The 22,931-nt window shown below is 48.4% G+C and overlaps 2 protein-coding genes across 2 annotated transcripts; both read left to right on the top strand.

Annotated features, from left to right (window-relative positions):
• Window positions 1–5,152: 5,152 nt before the first annotated feature.
• Window positions 5,153–8,967, top strand: CCL14 (C-C motif chemokine ligand 14). Its single transcript, XM_007190204.3, has 3 exons — window positions 5,153–5,328; window positions 7,880–7,994; window positions 8,751–8,967. Exons 1-3 carry the CDS (start codon window positions 5,244–5,246, stop codon window positions 8,851–8,853), a joined length of 303 nt encoding a protein of 100 aa, XP_007190266.1. The 5' UTR covers window positions 5,153–5,243; the 3' UTR covers window positions 8,854–8,967.
• Window positions 8,968–11,143: 2,176 nt separating this feature from the next.
• On the top strand, window positions 11,144–15,000 carry CCL16 (C-C motif chemokine ligand 16). Its single transcript, XM_057536279.1, has 3 exons — window positions 11,144–11,324; window positions 13,613–13,733; window positions 14,162–15,000. Exons 1-3 carry the CDS (start codon window positions 11,189–11,191, stop codon window positions 14,271–14,273), a joined length of 369 nt encoding a protein of 122 aa, XP_057392262.1. The 5' UTR covers window positions 11,144–11,188; the 3' UTR covers window positions 14,274–15,000.
• The last annotated feature ends 7,931 nt before the right edge of the window (window positions 15,001–22,931 follow it).

Below are 22,931 nucleotides of genomic sequence, written 5' to 3'. Positions count from 1 at the left end.
GTTACCGGATTTAAAAATGCTAGGCCTAAGGGCAATGTGTGTGGTTTCTTTGGTCGAGTTGTTAGCTCAGTAGAATGAATGGCGAGCACAGACCACCTGAGCAGTGTGGATAGCAGAGGGCCAGGTATCTCCTGATCGAGGCTTTGGGTCATGACACTAGCAGCTGGAAAGAAATGAGGGGTGGAAACTGAGAATTTCCTTTCTGACCAAGCATCTGGTCAATCACAACAGTTCTCTGAGCTCTTTGAGGAGAAAATGGCATGTTATGTTAGGTCAATTATGTAATACTCTCTTTTCAGAGTTCCTCAAAAAAAAAATGTTCTCTTTCGCTTCCTTGATTTCTGTGGTGCTTCTGCCAGAAATGTTCCTCCTCTCAACCTTCTCAGAAAAACTCAACCCATCCTGCATGGTTCAATTTAGATGCCACCATAAAACCTTCCCCTATTATCCCAGCCAGAGCAGCTCTCTCCCTTTCTCTGGAATCCTGAAACAGATATTTATCGTCACTCAAACAGATAATGATTGAGTGACTACTTTATGTTATACATTATGGTAGGCATTAGGAAAACCATCAGACCAAAACAAACTACATTCCTGCCCTTCAAGTATATTTCAGTGTATAAGAGGAGAATATGATACAGTGACTTTCATAAAGTTAAAATATTTATTCAGAAATTGGTTCTGAACTCCTATTATATGTCAAGTACTCTTTTAGGCACTGGGGAAATGTATGGTGAAAAGGACAAAATCACTGTCTTGCATGAGCTTGCAGTGTTATTCAACTGTCATTAACCCCCTTTGTCCAATGACTTATTCAATGACTTTAATAAAATTCCATCAACAAAGTAAAAAAAAAAAAAAAAGACTATTTCAGGGTATAGAGAAGACTGAAAATAAGACTAAGATATGCTATCTGTGTGCAAAAATCATATCTAATTCATCACTAAATCTCTAAATTATTATGCAACACTGGATTACAATGATGAGTTTTTTTTGTACTGGGGGCAACCAGCCTGGGACTCTGGCCTACCCCGCCCCAGTCAGGAGGCCCAAAGGCTGAAGAGACCAGTACAGTAAAGTACACCAGTTAGGAAGCTGTGCTATAGTTCTGGGCTTCTGAAATTTTGCATGCATAAGAATCACCTGGAGGGCTTTTTAAAACACAGAAATTCTGATTCAGTAGGACTAGGCGGGGCAAAGAATCAGCATTTCCACCAAGTTCCCAGGTAATGCTGATGCTGCAGGAGTGAAAGTTTGAAGAGGAACTCTCACTCTCAACTCTGTAACTTCAGCATTGCTGGCAACTTTTTTTTTTTTAATTTATTTATTTATTATATTTTAGTTTTGGCTGTGTTGGGTCTTCATTTCTGTGCGAGGGTTTTCTCCAGTTGCGGCGAGCGGGGGCCACTCTTCATCGCGGTGCACGGGCCTCTCACTGTCGCGGCCTCTCCCGTTGCGGAGCACAGGCTCCAGACACGCAGGCTCAGTAGTTGTGGCTCACGGGCTTAGTTGCTCCGCAGCATGTGGGATCTTCCCAGACCAGGGCTCGAACCCGTGTCCCCTGCATTGGCAGGCAGATTCTTAACCACTGCGCCACCAGGGAAGCCCCTGCAACTTTTATATAAAGCACATATTTCTTTAGTAACCAAAAAGTAATTTCAAAGAATTGAAAAAAAAATGAATCTTCATTGTCTTTTCAAGGACAAACAACAAAATGGGTCGGCTTTTGACTTGTGTTAATTCTTGATTTTTTTCATGATGAAGCTTATCAAAGCTACTTAATTATAAAAGAAATATACAATTGGGAAAAGTTTAAATATGGCTAAATAAGTCTGACAACCAATTTTGAATTTTTAAAAGTAAAAATCTTAGAAGTACAAAATAGCTAGAAAAATATGTGCTTTAAAGTTGTAAAAAAAAATCCATATTTTTACTATTTCACTTTTAGAACCACAGACAAGATTTTTAAAGTAAAGAAAAAAAGGTTTTAAAAGTAATATAGCTCATTCCCTTTTCTCTTGGTGTGAGCCAGTGCTTGGACAGAGGGCATGACCCACTTGGTTGAGGCCAGTGGGGCTGGAAGACTTCTCACACACAGGCAATGAAGCAAAGAAGTAAACATATTAAGGGTCCCACCCACCCTTTCCATATTATTCAATTTTTTTAAATCAGTGCATATGTGTTGCTTTGAAAAACATTTTTAACATTTTTAAAAATAATTTTATTTATTTATTTTTGGCTGCATTGGGTCTGCGTTGCTGAGCGCGGGCTTTCTCTAGTTGTGGCGAGTGGGGGCTACTCTTCATTGCAGTGCATGGCCTTCTCATTGCGGTGGCTTCTCTTGTTGTGGAGCATGGGTTCTAGACACACGGGCTTCAGTAGTTGTGGCATGTGGGCTCAGTAGTTGTGGCTCGCAGGCTCTACAGCACAGGCTCAGTAGTTGTGGCGCACGGGCTTAGTTGCTCCACAGCATGTGGGATCTTCACGGACCAGGGCTTGAACCCGTGTCCCCTGCATTGGCAAGCAGAGTCTTAACCACTGCACCACGAGGGAAATCCGATTTTTTAACATTTTTTAAACAGGCACTGCATACTCACCAGTGGGCAACAGGAGAACCTTTAAGGTCTCTGATTATGTTGCCACCGAAGTCCATTCATCCCACTGTTTTGCAATTTTCAATTTACTTTTTTGAGTCCCTCTTCAAGCTATGAGTTCTCTGAGGTCAGGGTCACCTCCAAGCCTAGCCCATGATATTATGGCAAAGAAGTGATGTGGTCACTAAATCCATTCTCTCTTCTCCCTGGTCACACAGATGATCTATATTTTCCTTACTTTTGTCATTAAGTTGGAGCCAGGTGACTTCATTTTGGCCATGGAGTGTAAGTGAAAGTAACTTACACTATTTCCAGAACTGGGTCATAAAAATCTGCCCATCCCTCTCTGCATCTCCCCTTTTGTAGTAAACTTGGAGGCCTCTTGTGGAAAATGGCGGCATTCTGGGCTTCCCTGGTGGCGCAGTGGTTGAGAGTCTGCCTGCCAATGCAGAGGACACGGGTTCGAGCCCTGGTCTGGGAAGATCCCACATGCCACGGAGCAACTAGGCCCGTGAGCCGCAATTACTGAGCCTGCGCGTCTGGAGCCTGTGCTCCGCAACAAGAGAGGCCGCGAGAGTGAGAGGCCCGCGCACCGCGATGAAGAGTGGCCCCCACTTGCCGCAACTAGAGAAAGCCCTAGCACAGAAACGAAGACCCAACACAGCCATAAATAAATAAATAAATAAATAAAAAATAAACCCAAAGTTAAAAAAAAAAAAAAAAAAAAAAAAAGAAAATGGCGGCATTCTAAGATAGAAGAAGACTTGGTCCCTGAATGGGTGCATGAAACAGCCTTCTCCATCACACTCACCCTCATCCCACTGCTGGCCCACACTGGACGGTGGCATGAGCAAGAAATAAACCTTCATTTAATGAATCCCCTGAGATTTAGGGGTTGCTCATTATAGCAGTGAGCGTAACCAGACTAATGTGGGTAGGAATTCAATAACTGCTTGAAAAATAAAGGACTTTCCTGTAAAGATCCTAGCCACAACTTGGCAAGCAGGCTAGTCTCCACAAAAACAAAGAAGTAATCATTCTTTCTTCCCAACTCATATTCTTCCCAGAAACATCTCGTTTCCTTAGATTGTTCCTAACGACCAATCGTTATCACTTGACTTGAGGAGTTTAAGTAGTGTTATTATTGATAACAAATACAGAACATTTCAAATAAATTACTGTCTTGGCACCTAAGCATGAGAATTCGGCTGTTTCCTGTGAGATATACATACTTGGACCAGCTCAATTCACCCTTCTTCTAAAACATATACTTACAGATCACTTGCTATCTGCTAGGCCTGCCCTGCCCTGATGAGTGGAGGAGAGAAGATGGAAACAGCCTTCTAACCACAACAGCAAGAAGAATAGGGCAAGTTCCCCCAGGAAGGGCACGGTCAAGGCCACTGGACGGAGAGTGTGAAGAGGTGGGTCTGTCCTGCATCCAAATCATTCTGGGAACATGAGCAAGTCTCTGGCCCTTCCCGAGCTCCAATTCCTCCTCAGTAAATAGCCTGTTTAGACAAATCTAAGGATGACGCAAGCTGCACCTTCACAGAAAGCACATCAGTCACATGATGCGTGGACATGGCCTCAGAACCATTTCCAACACTGAGCGCCAGCCCAGCACTAATCAATGAAACCTGCTAGCCATCCCTGAGTGAAGCATTTTCTAGGTTCCCATCAAGCTTTTCTGTAATGAAAGTCAGAAACTGGGAGAAGGTACCAAAGGGATCCACCCCCTGAACTCAGAAAGGTCTCAGAATAAAGGTTTTCTAGAGAAGCCAAGCCAGGCAGGACAGTTTTAGAGACAGCTCGTTGGGGGCTCCCGTGTTTCTTCTCCACAGCAGAGTGATTAAGGACACAGACTTGGGAGCCAGACTGCCTGAGTTTGAAGCCCGATTCCACTTATCAACTGTCAAATCTCGGGGGAGTAATGGATGCTTTTTGTGCCTCAGTTTCCTCAACTACTGATAAAAGGCTTAAAAGGGCTAATATTCATGAAGCGTTTGGGACAGCAGCTATTGTGTATAGCAACCCTTAAAGTATAATGCTTGTTAAATAAATGATCTGCTGAGCACCATGACACTTCTTCACCCCTGGGGACAGTGAAAGGACGGGGATGAGGTAGGGAGCCAACGGTTCTGCTGAAGAGCTTAAGTGAGGATTTCTTAGACCTGATGTGGGGACTCCAGACTTCATCCTGTTACCCCAGATCCCCTCCAATCTCCAGCCCCCATATGGCCTTGTTCTGAGGCCAGGCACCAGAATTGGGCACAGGACACATCCCAGCCTTTGAGATCTTTCACTAAATCTGAGACAGTCTCCTCTACCCCCTGTGCTCATGGTCGTCCTACGACTAAAGAAGAGCTTATATCAAAGGGTTAAACGTATTCGCACTGGGGATGGAGGTCAATTTCCTCCCTGAAATCTCGGCTCTCTGTGCTTCCTTCACTCCACCCTCAACAAATGTGCAGGATATGAAATTGCTGAGGAATCTACTGCTTCCTACTTCCCTTTGAAATCTTAGTTCCCTTATTTTAAAAAAATATTTTGCCTCAATGAACATTTCTCAAAACTTCCTCAGCCCAGGAGCCTCCGAAGCCCCTACCAAGCCAGCTCTCCTCCTGCAGCCACTCCCTTCACAGGAGGATGAAGGTCTCCACAGCAGCCGTCTCCCTCCTCCTCCTCGTCGTCATCACCGTCGCCCTGGGGTCCAAGACTGAATCTTATTCAGGTGAGTGCAATACCTTCCAACCTGGTTCTTGTGGAGAAACAAGCACGAGTAGGGTTGCCGGGGATACAGGGAGAAAGGGGCTCTAGAAGGAGGTCTGGTGTCTTCTTTTTTGTGTTATTGAAGTATAGTTGCTGTACAATGTTATATAACTTATAGCTGTACGATAGAGTGATTCACAATGTTTAAAGGTTATACTCCATTTATAGTTGTAAAATATTGACTGTATTCCCCATGTTGTGCAATATATCCTTGTAGCTTGTCTTATACCTAAGAGTTTGTACCTCTTAACCCCCTACCTCTACCTTTCCCCTCCCCACTTCTCTCTCCCCACTGGTAACCACTAGTTTGTTCTCTGTATCTGTGAGTCTGCTTCTTTTTTGTTATATTTACTAGTTTGTTATATTTTTTAGATTCCACATATAAGAGATATCCTACAGTTATTTGTCTTTCTCTGTCTGACTTATTTCACTTAGCGTAATGCCCTCCAAGTCCATCCATGTTGCTGCAAATGTCAAATTTTCATTCTTTTTTATGGCTGAGTAGTATTCCGTTGTATGTATATAAGGTCTGGTGTCTTCTTAAACTGGTTTCATCCTCACCCTGCCTGGGATGAGTCCCCTTCCTGTCAATGCCATGCAGTGAGGCCAGGCTATCTCTTCACTCCCTCGATTCACCTCTCTTCGCCATTAAGCAAAAGACTGGCCCCTCCCATTTGAGGTCATTATCCCCAGGGAGACTGGGGAACAGTATTTGGAGCCTCTCGAGGCCACTGTGTCCATTTACCTCCTGGGATTTGGACCCAGGCTGCTTCCAGGGTCCGCCCTACCCCACGAGTGCAGCATCGCTTAGTTATGTGGTAGGGGGAAATGCGACAGTTGGGGGCGTCCCCAGGCCACCTTTTCTCAGCTTATTTCTCAGGATGAGCTGCCTTTACAGACAGCCAAAACTATTCCTCACTCTGCAATTTTACTTTATTTCCTTTTCAGAAACCGAAGGGAAACATAGAACGTTGTTGAAATAAAACTAGACTAAAGTTGACGGAATCTGGACAGTTTGATTTGCCTCTCTGAGAATTCACTCAGACAGCTCAGAGGAATGCAGTGGCAGTGGTTCCTGGGGACCAGCGGGCCCCTTATTTCACTCTTTGGGGAGTGAGGATGCTGCTGGCAATGGTGCTGGATGAGAGGACCAGCCCTTCCCTTTCCACCCAAGCACCCGGTCACCGTCGGTGACCCCGAGGTCATCGCTGTGCACACCCACATTTCTGTCCAGGTTGGTCACGTAACATGCACAGCCCCAATCACTGCACCCGATAACTGCAGGGCCCTTGATCTGAAACGCCCTTCCTGCTACCCCCATAATTCAATCTTGGTGTGACTTTGCTGTCACCCCCTTGCACCTCCTGTAAGAGCCATGAAATTTCAGAATGAAAAAATAACTGAAAAATAGTGATTTTTTTAAAAAGTGTTTTAGGTCAGGAAACCTTCTCTTCAAGCAAAATCTTACACAGGAGGCCCAAAATGTAAAACAGACAAAAAGGCTGATGGGGTCTTATACTCAAGACTGAACTCCCAAGTGCATCAGTGCCTCCAGGAAACTTCATGTAAAACCACCAATCCAGTTAACCACCTATTCACAGATGAGGAGACTGAGGAGGGAACGAGGGGTGATGGGTGCAAAGCTGCAGATCTGGGTGTCCTGGCTCCCGGGCCTTTGTCCTTGGGGCTTGGTATGGGCATCCTGCCCTCTTTGCAGTGCACGGGCAGGATGGGGACACTGGGAGGGGCAGGGTCTGCATTCCCAAGTGGCATGCATCCCAATCCCTGTTGGGATTTCTTCCCATATCCCTCCTTTTTGGAGCATCTCTGCCAGCTGCCCCCAGGGATGGCCTGTGCTCGCTGAGATCTGGGCTTTGCTGCTCTTGCATCCGGAGTTCAAAGTCATCAGACAGTCCTTCTGGGGTGGGGATGGGGGTGGAGAATGGAAAGCAGAGTGATCACTAATGAAGGAGGAGGGAAAGGGGAGCCCCGGGAAGAGTCTGAAAGGGAGACCAGAGGACTGAGTTTTTTCTACAGCCCTCTCTTGGAATCCTGGGGCTGTCCCCTCCTTCCTTCCCTCTTCCACCGGCTCGGGGACAGAGGCAGCCAGCAGCTGTCACCTTTAACCAGTGTCCTGATCTGGGACTTCCCTGGTGGCACAGTGGTTAAGAATCCGCCTGCCAATGCAGGGGACACGGGTTCGAGCCCTGGTCTGGGAAGATCCCACATGCCGCAGAGCAATAAGCCCGTGCGCCACAACTACTGAGCCTGCGCTCTAGAGCCCGCGAGCCACAACTACTGAAGCCCACGCGCCTAGAGCCTGTGCTCCGCAACAAGAGAGGCCCCTGCTCACCGCAACTAGAGAAAGCCCGTGTGCAGCTTTCTCTAGTTTTTCTTCGCGTTGCGAAGACCCAATGCAGCCAAAAATAAACAAATAAAATAAATAAATTTACGAAAAAAAAACAAACAAACAAGTGCCCTGATCTCAGCTTCCCTCCATGCTTTCTCCTCAGGAGGACCTTACCACCCCACCGAGTGCTGCTTCAAATATGTGATCCGGCCAGTCAGGCGACAGTGGATTTCAGGCTATTATGAGACCAGCAGCCAGTGCTCCAAGCCTGGAATTGTGTAGGTGGCACCCACACACCACACTGGGGGAGGGGGGAGCCAGCAGGGCCCGGGTAGGGAAGAGGGGGGCAGGGAGAACACAGAATGGGGGCTCCCCAGGGTACTTCTCAGGTATGTCCACGCTGGGAGAGGCAGCCGGGAGGCAACCTGGGGGCTTCTGGGCTGTCTGGGGCCCGCTGGGGCCAGGAGGAAGCTGGTGCCACGGATGGGGAGGTGTGGGGGAGGGGAAGGGGAGGTGTGGGGGAGGGGAAGGGGAGGTGTGGGGGAGGGGAAGGGGAGGTGTGGGGGGGGAAGGGGAGGTGTGGGGGAGGGGAAGGGGAGGTGTGGGGGAGGGGAAAGGGAGGTGTGGGGGGGAAGGGGAGGTGTGGGGGGGAAGGGGAGGTGTGGGGGAGGGGAAGGGGAGGTGTGGGGGAGGGGAAGGGGAGGTGTGGGGGAGGGGAAGGGGAGGTGTGGGGGAGGGGAAGGGGAGGTGTGGGGGAGGGGAAGGGGAGGTGTGGGGAGGGGAAGGGGAGGTGTGGGGGAGGGGAAGGGGAGGTGTGGGGGAGGGGAAGGGGAGGCAAGGGGCACTTCCTGGGTGGGGACACTGAGGGGCTGAAGGGCATGCCTCAGAAAGGACGCTGGCCCTGGGCTACCTCCCCCTAAGGAAGGAGAACCAGTCTGGGTTGGATGAGGAATTCGTGAGGAAGGGAGGATGGGCTCTTGCTTCCTGGCTGCCAGACCCTCGGTGTCTCATCCTTCTCCCCTCTTGTTCCACAGCTTCATCACCAGAAAGGGCCATCACATCTGTGCCAACCCCAGCGATGATTGGGTCCAGGACTATATCAAGGCGCTGGAGGAGATCGGAGTGACCCGGAAGTAGTGGAGAAGGACACAGCTCAGAATTTAAAGAGACGAGGCTGAACCCCACTCCCAACTCAGCCCCAGACACCTCCTGGGAGCTGCCCTGCCTTGAATTAAAGAGCATCGTGCCCTTCCCTGCCCTCGTTCATTTCTACTAAATTGCCCGTTGGCAGTAGACTTGAGGACACTGGTGAGCCCAGCTCAGGGTGGCACTCTCAGCCTCAAGCTTCACTCTGCAAAAGTCTGGCCAGAGCCTGGTGCCAAAAAATGGGTCAGGCCTGCGGTGGAGGTAGAGGAAAACTGAGCAGAAGATGAGGAAGACAGTGTAAAAGCTACCTTTACACAATAATAACCACAATAATAACAGATACCATTTTTGTAGCGCCTTCTATATTCTAAGCACTCTGCTAAGCAGTTTATGTGCATTATCTTATTTAAGCTTCACAAGTGTAAAGCTAAGAATTATCACCTGATTTTGCAGGTAAATCTTCATAAAGGCCTCTCTATAGCAAACTCCATAGTCTTTTCCTGGGCTGGTCTCAAGGCCTCTGTTCCCTGCTGACTGGGATAGGAATGACTCATGGACATCTTTTATCCAATTCTTCCCCATCCACTTACATACATCAGGTTGCACTCTACTGTTTTACTCAGTTTTGTGTCCTGCACAAGGCATAGCAAAAAGCCCACACCAGGTGCTCAGGAAATGGATAGATGGATGGATGGATGGATGGGTGGCTGGATAGATGGATGGGTGGATGGATGGATGGATGGATGGGTGGATGGATAGATGGGTAGATGGATGGATGAATGGATGGATGAATGGATGGTGGATGGATGGGTGGATGGATGGGTAGATGGATGGATGCGTGGATAGATGGAATGATTCAGGAGTCAAGAGGAAGCTTATGCTCCAGGAATAACACTCAGCTGCCCCCAAAGGGGGAGATGCCCCCATCTTCCAGGTTCAAGAAGGAGCTCTGCATACAAAGAGGAAGAGCACATCCAGTGTAGGCACTATGACCACCCTTCCTGGCCTCCAGCTCTCCACAGACAAGGGCCAAGAGGGTGCCTGCACACTAAAGGTATAGCAGACTTCCTCAGACCCTCTCTCCTCCATAAACGGAGGTCAATGGGGTATCTCAGTACGTACCCTCCCTAGCTTCATAAAAAGCCACAGCTTCACCACCACAGACTGCCTTGAACACACCAGGACTAACTGCATTGTATGTTTTTTTCCTGTTTATAAGCAGTCATGCCAAACAGCAAGCCCCACAGGGATTTTCGTAGTCCTTGTTTTTCCCCTGCCTCCCTCTACTCCCATCTCCTGAAACACTCCCTCACGTCTCTAAAACTCACAGGCCATCAAAGGCAAAATCCCCTCTATCTTTCATTTCTTCTCTGAACGCTGCCTTCAGCCTGGAGCAGGGTTCTGAGGCAGTCTGAAGAGCTAAGATGCTGAGGGGCAGGTCCAGGCTTAGCCAAAGGTGGGGGTGGGCCGCAGCTGGAATGCCGGACCCAGAAGCAGGTTGTCAGGTTCATGATGTTGGGATGCCCTCTGCTGGCCACGATTGGCCATGGTGGCAGATTGGGTTAATCCACACTGAGGGCACCCAGAAGGGATCAGCCAATTAGACGTAAAACTGGTTCCCGGCCCAAGGTCCAAAGAGATAAATGAGAACATTGACAAATAAGCCAAACATTTCAGCAACAAACAGGGACCCAAGGATCAGGCACTTTGGGGGCTGGGGGGGTATTAGTAGCATAATCTGTGACAAGAAAGGGTGTGAGCTCAATCATGTGTCCTTGGTTGGGGGGGGTGGACACCCATCCTTTTCCAAGGGCACTAACCCTACCCTTGCCTCGGTCTGTGCTCTCTCTAATCCTGCTTTCTTTTTGCCCTCCCAAAGACTGATCACCTGGGGAAATAGTCAGTTCAACCCTCCTCCCTCCTCTTTCCCCCACATAGAGATGGGGGCAGGGAACATGGTGAAACCACACGGATCTGGTTTTCAGGACTGCCTATCTGCCTCCTACCCATGTGACCTTGGACAATTTATTTAACCTCTCTAAGCCTCAGTGGCTTCATCTGCAAAATGGGAGTGAAAATCTCTACTCCCCGTTGGGAGGATTAGGTGAAATAGGGCATGTGAGGTGCTGACACACGGTACGTTCTCCACACTTTCCCTTTCTCTCTTTTTTCCTTCAAATGGATCCAAACCTTACCGAATTCAACTCTGCTCCAGACCCCGCCCTCCACCGCCCTCCCTTTCAGCAAACACCGAGGGAGGTCCGTTGTCTCTCCTCCTCCACCCGTTGAAGTGGTCAGAGTCCAGAGAGCTGAGGGCCCAGCGTGGATGACCAGAAAGGAGACCGTCTCCGTTCAGCCTCCGAAGCCTAACTGCCCCACTGAGAGGATGAAAGTCTCTGTGGCTGCCCTCTCTCTCCTCATCCTCATCCTCACCATTACTTCTGCTGTTCACAGCCAGCCAAGTGAGTGCACCTGTCCCTGTAGGGCGGCAGTGAGAAAAGCGAACGGGACAGCAGGCAGCGAGGTGGTGCTAGGAGTGCTGTCATCAGCCCTGGGGCCTCTCCCCTCCTGCACACAGAGCTGCTGTCTTCAAACTCTTCCCTTTGTAAGTAGAGCTGAGCTGTGGTCCAGATCCTTCTGGGGTTGGGCAGTTTCAGGAAGCTGGGTCAGGGTTACATCAGGAATCCCAAAGACAGACAGCAGGAATGATCATTTAGGAGGAATAGCCAAGGAAGAAGCAGAAGAGATAATAATAAATGTATGCGATGAGGAGGAAGGCAAGGCAAGTGGATGAAAAAAGCCATAGATCCTCTGGGAGGGCAGGATGAAGGGAGTCAGGGACGAGTGATGTTTGGGGCTAAGCCCGGGAACGGGGAGTCTGAACCTAGACACCCCTTGCTGGCAGGGTCTGTTGTAGTTTGCTGGGACTATCACGGCAGCCAAAAGAAGTCCTGGTGGGATGCCCACGTGTACCATTTGCAGATTTCTGGGCCCCTATCTCCATCCCCCAGCCTAGAGCTAAATAAAGTCTGTAGAAAAGAGAAAAGGGGTTGAAGGATGTTGAGAGGTTTTGGAAATATGGGATGCTTGGGACCTATGGAGAATGGGGTTTGTTTTGCCCACTCCCTACCCCTGCCTCTACCATCATTTATGAGGGTTGGTGACAGGGAAGGGACCAAGACACTCAGGCCTTCTACATACCCGCCTCCAACTGCCCCAGCCCTTCCCTTGTCCCTAAGGCTGCCCTTGGCATATAGTCTGGCCGGATTCTGCCTGTGTAAACACTCAGGGGAGCGAGGGTCACACACACCATGTAATCTGCCCACACACTCTCAGGGTGCCCCTGGTCTTTGTAAACGTTGCCTTGAGAACCAGGGTCACTGTGGGTAGAGGTGCCTCTGGTGGGTGGGAGGGGGCAACAGTGCCCTTCGGGAAGGTCAAGCAGGAAGAGAAAATGGCCCACCCAAAGCATGGATCAGCCAAATGGTTCTCTCGAGAAGTCTCAGGCTTTGCCACCAGCTGGAAGCAAGGGTCAGGGATTTTCACTCTGCAGGTTTGGGGGCCGGGTGAGGTGATATCCCCAACTGATGAGCAATCAGGGGAGCCCAAGGGAGACACAATGATAACCCAGCCGAGTCTCGTATCCTGCGAGCGTCAAAGAGAGGGGGAAAGAGCCATTTCCAGGCCAGAAGAGTGGCCATTACAACCATTAGCTCTTAATTACAGCAAGCGCTGAGTCTTTCTGTGCCAGACTCTGAGTTAAGGGCTTTACAAGCATTCTCTCAACTAATCCTCACCACGATCCTAGGACATAATTTTTTACCCTCGTTTAACGGGTAAAGACACCCAGAGAGATTAAGAAATTTGCCCATGATTCAAGCCACTTAGTCGAGACTCCAACCCAAGCTGTCTGACTCTGAAGCCTAAATATAAGCCTTTTCCTCCTGCCCTGACTTCTCCTGCTCATCTCTCCATCTCAACCTCCTCCCTGACCTCAGCCTCTCTGGTGCTTCTAGCACAGAATCCAGTCTCCCTATCACAGCTCAGAAGAGGTGTGGCCCTCCCCTCCCTCTTCAATATCCTTTCTTCCTACATCTTCCTTCCCACCCTGCATTGCAGCCTCCTGGAACTGTTCCGTCCCCCCCAGACACACTGGGCTTCCCCCACCTCAGGCCTCCATACATTTTTTTTTTCCAGATCCCACAACCCCTCTGTCTGCCTAAATACTACTCATCCTTCAGGAATCAACTCAGGCACCACCTGCTGTGGGACTTCTTCCTCAACCACCCAGGCAGGGTTAGGTACCCCTCATTCTGTTCCCATAGCATCTTGTGTCAAATTCTACTCTATCCCAGACCACGTTCTATTGTAGCATTTATCTTTTCACTTTCCCTTTTTACCCAGACTGGTCTGTAAGGTACACAAGAGTAGTGACTGTGTCTTCCTCATGTTCTGAACCCCATAGAGCCTGGCATGTAATAGGAGCTCAATATGTGTTTGCCAAGTCAAGTTCATCAGCAAATGTGATTACCCCAGTCCTCTGTACTTGGTGACACTCAGTCCAGAGGCTGAAGGTTCTACAGAAGGTTCACCTTTTCCACTTTCTCTATTATCCATCAAGCTACCATCAGTCCCTGCTGATAGATGGCTTTGCCATCAGAAAAACGGAATGCAAGAGATGGGACATGGAAGTGGGCAGCCATGGGTTCCCTCTATCTCCTTGGCTCAGCTTTCAATGTCATCCCCTCAGAAATTCCTGAGTCGGTGAACCCTCCACCCACCTGCTGCCTGAAGTATCATGAGAAAGTATTGCCAAGAAAAATGGTGGTGAGATACAGAAAGGCCCTCAACTGTTACCTGCCGGCAATCATGTAAGCACCGCTCTGCAGACATTTCTATGGAGAGAGAAGGGGAGCCCAAGGCTGGAGTGGGGTGCACAGAACCAAGTCTCCATGCTAGAACAGGGGAACAGTGGTTAAGGGCCTGGGCTTTGACTCTCACGGGACAGGCCTGGGTTTCGTTCTTGATTTTTGCCACTTACAGTTGTGTGGCCCAAGAAAGGGTGGCCATAATGAAACCCAAGCCTGAGGGTCTAGGCTGAGTGGGGAAGGGGCTGAATGAAGAGATGATGAGGTCTAGAGGCCAGAGAGGGAGGCCTTCTGAGGGGACCCAGATGGGGGAGGCCTAGGGAGGTGCTACAGGGCATGAGGCAAGCCCGCTGTGAGCTAGAAATGGGGGAGTGTGGACTGGACCCCCAACATACTCTATGACCCATGACAGTCTAACTCTGCCCCCACAGCTTCATCACCAGAAGGAAACGAGAGATCTGTACCAACCCCAATGACGAATGGGTCCAAGAATACATCAAGGATCCCAGACTACCTTTGCATCCTTTCAGGAAGTTGGTCTAGGTTAACATTATTCGATCTGAGAAAGGTCAACCCCAGATTCTCAACTCCCCATGGCGGTCAGGCCTCAGCGGGAACCCAAGTTTGGGGGAAAAAAAGGTGTAACCCTGTGAAAATGCAGACAGCCTTGTGGTCTGAATGACAGAGTTACATTCAGAGAAGCAGGCCAGTGATCCCACAACGTAATTTAAAGTGTTTCAAATATATTCTCAATCTCTGGAGGAAATGCCAAAGTTAAGGGAGGAGAGAAGGGATACATTCTTAATGCACAGAAAAGCATCTTTCACATCCCCTCCTTGCTCTGCTTTCAGATCCTCACATCACTCCAGCCGTTCTAAATGATCAGACCACCTCTGGCCTCTCACTCATTGAGACCCAGAGGACTCTAGACTTTTCCTGTCCACCCTTATCCCTTTTCTAGGTCTCTTTTTTCTTCTATTATCTTTTCTTTTAAAACATGACTTTTTTCTTAGCAGGCCAGGGTGGGAATATTCAAATACTACTGATTTTTGTCGCTGTTGCAGAGGTTTTGCTGGATCCCCTGATATTGGGTCTTCCCCAGGGTGACGTGTGTACAGACAGTGCCAAAACAGAAAAGGAGGTGTGAATCCCTAGCTCCCACTCTAAGCTTTGCATGGCAAGGGAAGGGCATTAGACCAGGTTGGGGATAAAAATCTTGATCTAAAACGCAACCATTCAATAAATAAAATTTCCTTTATTGCCAACTTGATTTCTAATTTCCTGCCTGCTTTCTGCTAGGGTGGCAGAAACTTAATCACAGTTTTTTCAGGGGCTTCTCCACATTCCCCTGAGAAATCTGTCAATTTGGGGGACTGGAAAGTTTGCATGGTACCAAGGCCAGACATATATACTCAATCTCCCCTTCTCCCTACCCCTCTGTCCCCAGCTCAACAACAGGGAGTGGACTCAGACAAAATCCAACATTCCCCCAGAATGGTGTTATGCAGGCAAAGCAAAATCAGGCAACTAAAGCTATTTAATTAGAGAAACAAATAAATTTGCTTTAGTGATCATTCTGAAGACTGGCCATCCAATGACTTGGATTCTGATAAACTGACCCATGCCTGCCCCCAGTGGCCCCCAGTGGTACTGCATCATCCTGCCTCCCTGCCTCCCCACCACAACTGAAGCTAATCTATCCAGATGGCCACCTGACTCCAGATGGCCAATGAGACTCTCTCTTAGAAAGATGAAATTTGGACCAGAGAAACGAGTACTGGTTGCTGTTCGAGCATCGTCCCAAGGGAAGTTCATTGTCCCTGTGAACTCATCCACTGAAGCCCCTGGAGCTGCCCTACTTCCTGTCCCCACTCCAGGCTTGGAGGTTTGGTTAATCTCAGTTCCATGAGATGCCCCAGCATTCTTCCCACTATTCCTGTTTTGTTTTAATTCCTAAAGGGCCGTGGTGGCATTTAGCACCTCCGGAATAACTTTTCGTTGGTTTAGGTCAGTTCTGGTTTGTGTGTGCTAAAACATACACAACATTTTTACCATGTTTAAGTGTACAATTCAGTGGCACTAAGTACTTTCACACTGCTGTGCAACCGTCACCACTAGCCATCTCCAGAACGCTTTCATCACCCCAAGCTGAAACTCTGTACCAGTGAACAACAACTTCCCACTCCTCCCTCCCCACAGCCCTTAGGAACCACTATTCTACTTTCCGCCTCTATGAACTTGACTCCTCTAGGTACCTCATATAAGTGGAATCACACAGTTTTTGAGGTTTTGTGACTGGCTTATTTCACTTAGCGTAATGTTTCCCAAATTTATGCATGTTGTCAGGATTTCATTCCTTTCTAGGCCTGAATAATATTTCATTGTATGTATCTACCCTGTTTTGTTCATTCATTAATCTGTCCACGGGTATCTGAGTACCCCCTTTTCTTTACATGAGCCAGAGTTAGCAGGTCTTGGGTTCTGTTACTTGTGCCAAAATCACTTTAACTTGTGCAGTGACCTGTCAATCACCACGCTGACCAGGCAGGGGCTCGGGGCAGGTAAGGGACCAAGGCTCTGACCTTCCCCTTGTTGCCCCACAGGGGTCAGTGCTACCTGCTCTAATCCCTCCCAGGCTGTGAGCTCCTGCTCCTGGATCCAGGGATTTCTCTCCACCCTCCCTGCGATCAAAGCTGAGAGCTTACAGCTGACTGTGACCAAACATCCTCCAGGAGCTCACATCCCAGGGATGACAGACTCACCAACAAATACAATATAGCCAGGCTGGACCTTTGCTTGCAGGGGCCAGAGTGAACATAGAGGGGTGGCAGGGCTTGGACTGACACAGGAGCCAGACTAAGTTCAGTGTGTACACCCAAGCAGGAGGTTTCAAAGTCCTTAGCCAGTGTGAGGGTCAAAATCAGGGAACCCGAGTTCAAAGGTCTAAGGGACAAACTGAGGCTGCGAACGAGAAGCAAAGGCCAGGGCCAGGATTCTGGCAAGCTGGAACGGAAATGTCATTATTTGTCTTTTTTCTTTTTTGCTTTTTTGGTCTATCAGAGGAGTTCAGGGTTGAGATGTCAGTCCAAAAACCTAATTGAAAATCTATATACAAAGTCAAATTCTTATCCTAGCACATAATATAAAGCTTGCCAGAGACTCCTAATAGTTCAGGACCAAAAGTACTTATCTCAGGTGCATTCAATTGTTTCTTGTTGGGTTTTTTTGTTTGTTTTTATTTTTTGGCCGCTCCGCTCTGCATGTGGGATCTTAGTTCCCCCACCAGGGATCGAACTTGTGCCCCCTGCAGTGGAAGCACGGAGTCCTAACCACTGGACCCCCAGGGAAGTCCCTCAACTGTTTTTAAAGAGGGCTATTCCTAGGCTTTTCAAGGTAGATACATGCCTGGCTTTAAACATTCACGTGCATGAACACAGACACACACACAGGAAGGACCTCCTCATCCTGACACATAGGGGTCTCCCAGCCCTGATCATCCTAAAGTGAAGACCTCACCCACATTAACCTATGCCCAGACAGCTTACGTGACTGTCAGCCTTGTGGATGAAGGTGATCGACTGGAAGGGGGTGGGCAATAAGGCCTGAAATAGTGGGGTTTCCACTCCTTTGCCAGAGAAAGGGGTAGTAAGGGGTGAAGGCCACACACAGCAACGTGAGGAACCAGTGGGTGGGACAGGAAGGGAAGAAAGTGAGGAAGCAGCTCTGGGCAGTACAAAGAGCATTCTACCTGGCACCGAGAGGTCTGGCCGCATGTCCCCTCCCGTGCATCGATCTAGTGCAAGTGAGGATTTGCACGGGACAACCAGACGTCCCGCGGCTAGCTCTGGCTGGCCTGTAAGAAATGCTATTCGGCCTTCGGAGCAGCCTCCTGAGACAGGCCAGACGAGCAAGCATTTCCCCTGTAGAAAGTACACGTGTGCCTGCACCTGTATGTGAGTAACCACTGAAAGTCACCAGCCGCCTCAATGAGGATATGGGGGACACGGTTGATGCAATGGTTTAAAAGCACTGGCTCCACACTCAGCAGACAAATCCAGGTTCAGATCCCAACTCTGCCTCTTACCGTGACAGTAAAATGCTGTTAGTCTTTTAGCAGATAGAACAAGAATCCCTCCCGTGGAGGAAACAACCATTGTTTAGAAAATGTGTCTGTAACCCCAGTGAAGGCAGGAAACTCTCCCAGGACATAGACTGGGACCAAGATTTCAGGGGAAGGGATGAAATTGCTCTGCATGAACCAAGAAAAGTGACTGTTTTGCCTTTGAAAGCCAGAGGTGTGAGACAGGGCCAGCACCTCTAGACCAGAGATTGGAAAATGTGAAGTAAGTCATTGGGGATTCACAGAAGTCTTCTGGAAGCTTTGGATTCCCCTAGACTGTAAGAACTGGAGAAGTGGAAAGACTCCCAAAGCAGCTCTCAAGATCCAGGGACATGACTGGATGGCTACTTTAGGTGGGGTGGTGAGGAAAGGCCTTACTTTGGGGGTGACACGCTCCTTGAAAGCTAAATGACCAGAGCAAATCAGCCATGTGAGGACCGGGGGAAGAAAACTTTCCAGGCAGAAGGCACAACCAGTGCAAAAGCCCTAGGCAGGAGCCAGCTTGGCCCAGGGGACAGTGTGGCTGGAGCACAGAGGTGAGAAGGAGACCAGCATGAGCAGTGACACAGGCAAAGGCAGGGCAGTGGTGCTTTGTAAACCAGGATAAGGAGCATGCAATTTATTCCGAGGGTGCTGGAAAGCCATCTGGGACTTTTTTAAGCAGCCAAGTGAGATTGTCTGATTTACATTTGAAGAATCACCAGCAGCTGCACAGACATAGATTCCTGGGGGATGAGGGAGACCCCTGCAGCAGTCCAGGCTACAGGTGAGAGTGGCTTGGACCAGGGAGGAAGTGATGGTGGCAGAGGACATTAGGGACATCTTTGGGAGACAGAATTGAAAAGACATACTGAGAAAGATGGGCTTGAGCAACTGGGTAGCTGTTGGTGCAATTTATAGAAATGGGGAAGAGTAAATGTGGTGGCAGTGGGAAGATCAAGAGCTCTGTTTGGCCCATGTTAATTTTAAGATGCTGGTCAAGTGTCCATGAGGCTGTGTTGAGGAGGGAGTTGGCTGTGTGAGCCTGGAAGGCCAGGGAAGGGTCGAGCTGGAGATATAAAACCATGGGACCGGGCAGGGTCATCTGGGGAGAGTGTGTAGTGGGTAGTGAGTAATGGACTCAGGGGCGTTCAAACATTTAGCGAGAGAACAGAGCAGAAGTAACACATAAATGGACTGGAGGAATGGCCAGTGAAATGGCAGGAAACCCCAGGTCGTGTGGTAACCTGTCAGCCAAGAGAATAAAATAATTCAATCAAGAGGAAGTCATCGAAGGTGCTGAGTGCTGCCAAGAGATAAAGGAAGAGCAGAGAAAAGGCCTTTGGAGTTGACCTTTGAAGATCATCAGTGAGATCGATGAGAAGTCTCAGTGGAAAACAGTGATAGAAGCCCACCAAGAGGGGTAGAGGGAGTGTGGGGAATGGGGCCTAGGACTCTACAGAGGCAGCTCTTCTCAGGACTTTTTTATGAAGGGAAGCCAAATTTAGGGCAAGAGCCAGAAGGAGGAATGGCTTCAAGGGAGGATTTTTAAAGATGTGAGCACTTAGAGCATGTTTGTGTGTTGATGTGTGAAGTATTCAACCTCCCTGAGCTTCAGTTTTCTTTGCTATAAAATGGAGACCAAAACACCCACGACTGCAGGTTATTAGAAGAATCACACCAGTTCATATAATACATTAAAAGGCCCCGTGCCATGCCTGGTCTCACAGCAGAGACTCAGCACTTGTGGGCTCTCCTCCCGGAGCCAGAATGCTTGAGCCCAGCAGGTTCTCCCTGGTGGAGGCAAGACGACTGCTCTCAGTTTTCACATTGCCAATTACAACAGAGGAGAAGCTGGTGGGAAAACAGCCATGTTGTGAATGGAGGATCAAGAAATCATGTGTGGGTGGGCCCAGCTATGTTCACCCTAAACACACACTCAGAGCTTTCTCTTCTCCCACTGGCATTCCTCCCAGAAAGGAGCCTTCCCCTCCAGACTCTACAACATGGAGTTTCTCGTCTGAACCACAGAACACGGACAACTTGAGTGACTGTTTTCTCAATTTTCCCAAGAATGATGCAAAGAATCGTCACCATCCTAGATGCAAAGGAGAGAGGTTCATCCTCTACATCCAATGCATGTCTTTGAGCCCAGCTGAAAGGGCTGCCTTAGAGGGCAGGGACCACCACTTCTAATTCACCCTGTTCCTACCAGGGAGGGTCCTTGGCCCCTGTTGGGCTTCCCTAAATGTCTATTCATGAAGTTAACAGAGGACTGGGGGCGGGGGCAACACGTGTTTAGAAGTCAGTGTGATGGACCCCTTCTGGCTGCCAGTCAGGGAGTGAGGGCAGGAACCGGTCACCATGGAGATGGCATTTTAAACAAGGGTCCTGGAGGGTAAGGGTTTGCAGCCACTGAAAAGGAGTTCTACTCTGACCCGATCTTGGGAAAATTAGTGGATGGCGTCATCCAGCGGTTAAAAATCACAATGACTAGCCATTGTGTATTCTTAAAGGGCTAGCACACGTGGTTGTGTCTAGGAAGGAAAACCCACCTGCGCATCAGCCCAGCTGCTGATAAGGCCCCTCCTCGTGCCCACACCTTCCCATCTCTCCCAGATTTCTCCCCTTTTACAGGGAGCTGAGGCTTTCGGTCCACGCCAAGGCAGAACAGATAAAGATCCTGCTCTCATAGAACTTACATTTTAATGGGGAGAAAGAGAGACTACACACAAATATAGACAACACCAGGCAGTGATAGTTCTATAAGAAGAAGAAAGCAGAGTAAAGATGATGGTAAGAGGTACAAAAGACAACTTTGTGCTATTTGATAGGACCCACCAAGAACAATTTGACTTAAACTTGTCACCCTAGACAATGTTCTGCTTCCAGCCTGGAGAATTGAGCAGCTAACACACCCAACAAACGGATCAATCTGCAAATAGGTGCTATGAACTCAGGAAAAAATTTTTAAAATACAGTTGAGAGCACAAGAGATTGTATAAAATAAGGCAGGTTTTGGAGGGACGTTGAAAATTGGAACAAGCAACAGGCATGGAGTGAGTTCCTAATTTTTGTGGCTTTGGCCTGAGGTCAACTGCAGTTGCTGTGGAGGATGCCGCAGGGTTGGCTAAAACTCTGGTAAGAAAGTCTGTGGTCTTTTTGGCCAAGTGAACCAGGGGAAGGCAACAGTGTCCACTAGAGAGTGAGGAGGAACCCCAGAAGGAAAAAAAGTCAGGAAAAGGGAATCCCAAATTCTTTACATAAAATTAGCCCAAGTTTTTAACCCTGACCCCTGAACCATACTTACTTGGGGAAAACTGAAAGCAGCTTGCAGCTGAAACTTAAAGAACTAAACTAAGATCTGAGTCACCATCCACTGCAGGCATAAAAGTTCGCAGTTTGAATCTAACTAAGTGAATTGCCTGATAAAATAAAAATAGTAACACTCTTCAGAGCAGTATAACAGAAGTCAGTCTCGACAACATAACATCCACAATGTCCAAGATATAATCCAAAATCATTCAACACATGAAAAGCCAGGGTGTGACCCAGTCTCAAGAGAATAGGCAATCAATAGATGCCAGCCCTAAGATGAACCAGATAATGGAATTATCAGACAAGGATTTTAAGGCAGCTATAATAACTATATTTAGTGAGGTAAAGAAAAACATGTTCATTATGAATGCAATGATAGGAAATCTCAGCAGAGAAATAGAAAATATTTTTTAAAACAAGTGGAAATTTTAGAGTGAAAATAGCTCTTTAAAAATAGCATGAAAATATATGTGAAGTTTAAAAATTCACTGGGTGAACTTAATAGTAGAATGGTGATGACAGAGGCGTAAGAGACACGATCTCAACAGTACATGCACTTTTCAAGCCTTTCTTGGTCTCCTCTAAGAGCTCATTGTCCAAATCAAGTTCCATGGCTGAGCCTCGAGTCAAGAGGTGAAAAAATACACCACAAAGTCACATGGTAAAGATGTATTCACCAATTCCTGGAAAAGAGTGAAGAACTGGAACAATCATCCATTTACCCCGGGCAAAGTATGACCCTGAGCAAGTCCGTTACATTCTTAGCTTCATTTTCCTCTATCTGTGTAATAGTCCCTAGATTGCAAAGGATTAAATAAATTAATATAAAGAACATATTTCTCTGGGGCTTCCCTGGTGGCGCAGTGGTTGAGAGTCTGCCTGCCAATGCAGGGGACACAGGTTCGAGCCCTGGTCTGGGAGGATCCCACATGCCTCGGAGCAACTAGGCCCGTGAGCCACAACTACTGAGCCTGCGCGTCTGGAGCCTGTGCTCCGCAACAAGAGAGGCCGCGATAGTGAGAGGCCCGCGCACTGCGATGAAGAGTGGCCCCCGCTTGCCACAACTAGAGAAAGCCCTCGCACAGAAACGAAGACCCAACACAGCCAAAAATAAATAAATAAATAAATAAATAAATTTATGAAAAAAAAAACACAAAAAACAGCCATTACCATCTCCAACCACAAAGAGGCAACTCTGAGGCTTTCTCAGGATGGCTGGGTTCTGTCATATCTGGATCCCAAATTATGGCCTTATAGCAAACCCCCTATATGAGGCTCTAAAGGGAGAAGAAAGGGAACCCCTTCAATGGAATAAGGACCACCAGCGGGCCTTTGAGACTCTAAAGCCCGAGTTGAGTAGAGCACCAGCACTGGGGCTTCCACATTTGGACAAGCCCTTTGCCCTATACATTCACGAGAGGTCAGGGACAGCACTAGGAGTCCTGACCCAAAAGCTGGGACAGGATCAGAGACCAGGGGCTTACTTTTCAAAACAACTGGACTCAGTGGCCCTGGGATGGCCAAGTTGCCTGCGGGCAGTAACAGCCACAGCCCTGTTGGTCAATGAGGCTTCCAATCTCACCCTGGGACAACATTTAGATGTGTTAACCCCTCATCAGGTACAACCTGTACTGGAAGTCAAAGGACATCATTGGTTGACTGGAGGAAGGTTAACAAGATATCAGGCCCTCCTAATGGACACCCCCGACATTACCTTAAAGGTGTGCCAAACCCTGAACCCAGCAACTCTGCTTCCAGAGGTCGAGAGTGGAGACTTATTGCAT

Source organism: Balaenoptera acutorostrata, chromosome 20, assembly GCF_949987535.1.
Source record: "Balaenoptera acutorostrata chromosome 20, mBalAcu1.1, whole genome shotgun sequence".
Lineage (NCBI taxonomy): Eukaryota > Metazoa > Chordata > Mammalia > Artiodactyla > Balaenopteridae > Balaenoptera > Balaenoptera acutorostrata.
Note: the sequence above shows the minus strand (reverse complement) of the source record. Positions and strands in the feature narration are given on the sequence as shown.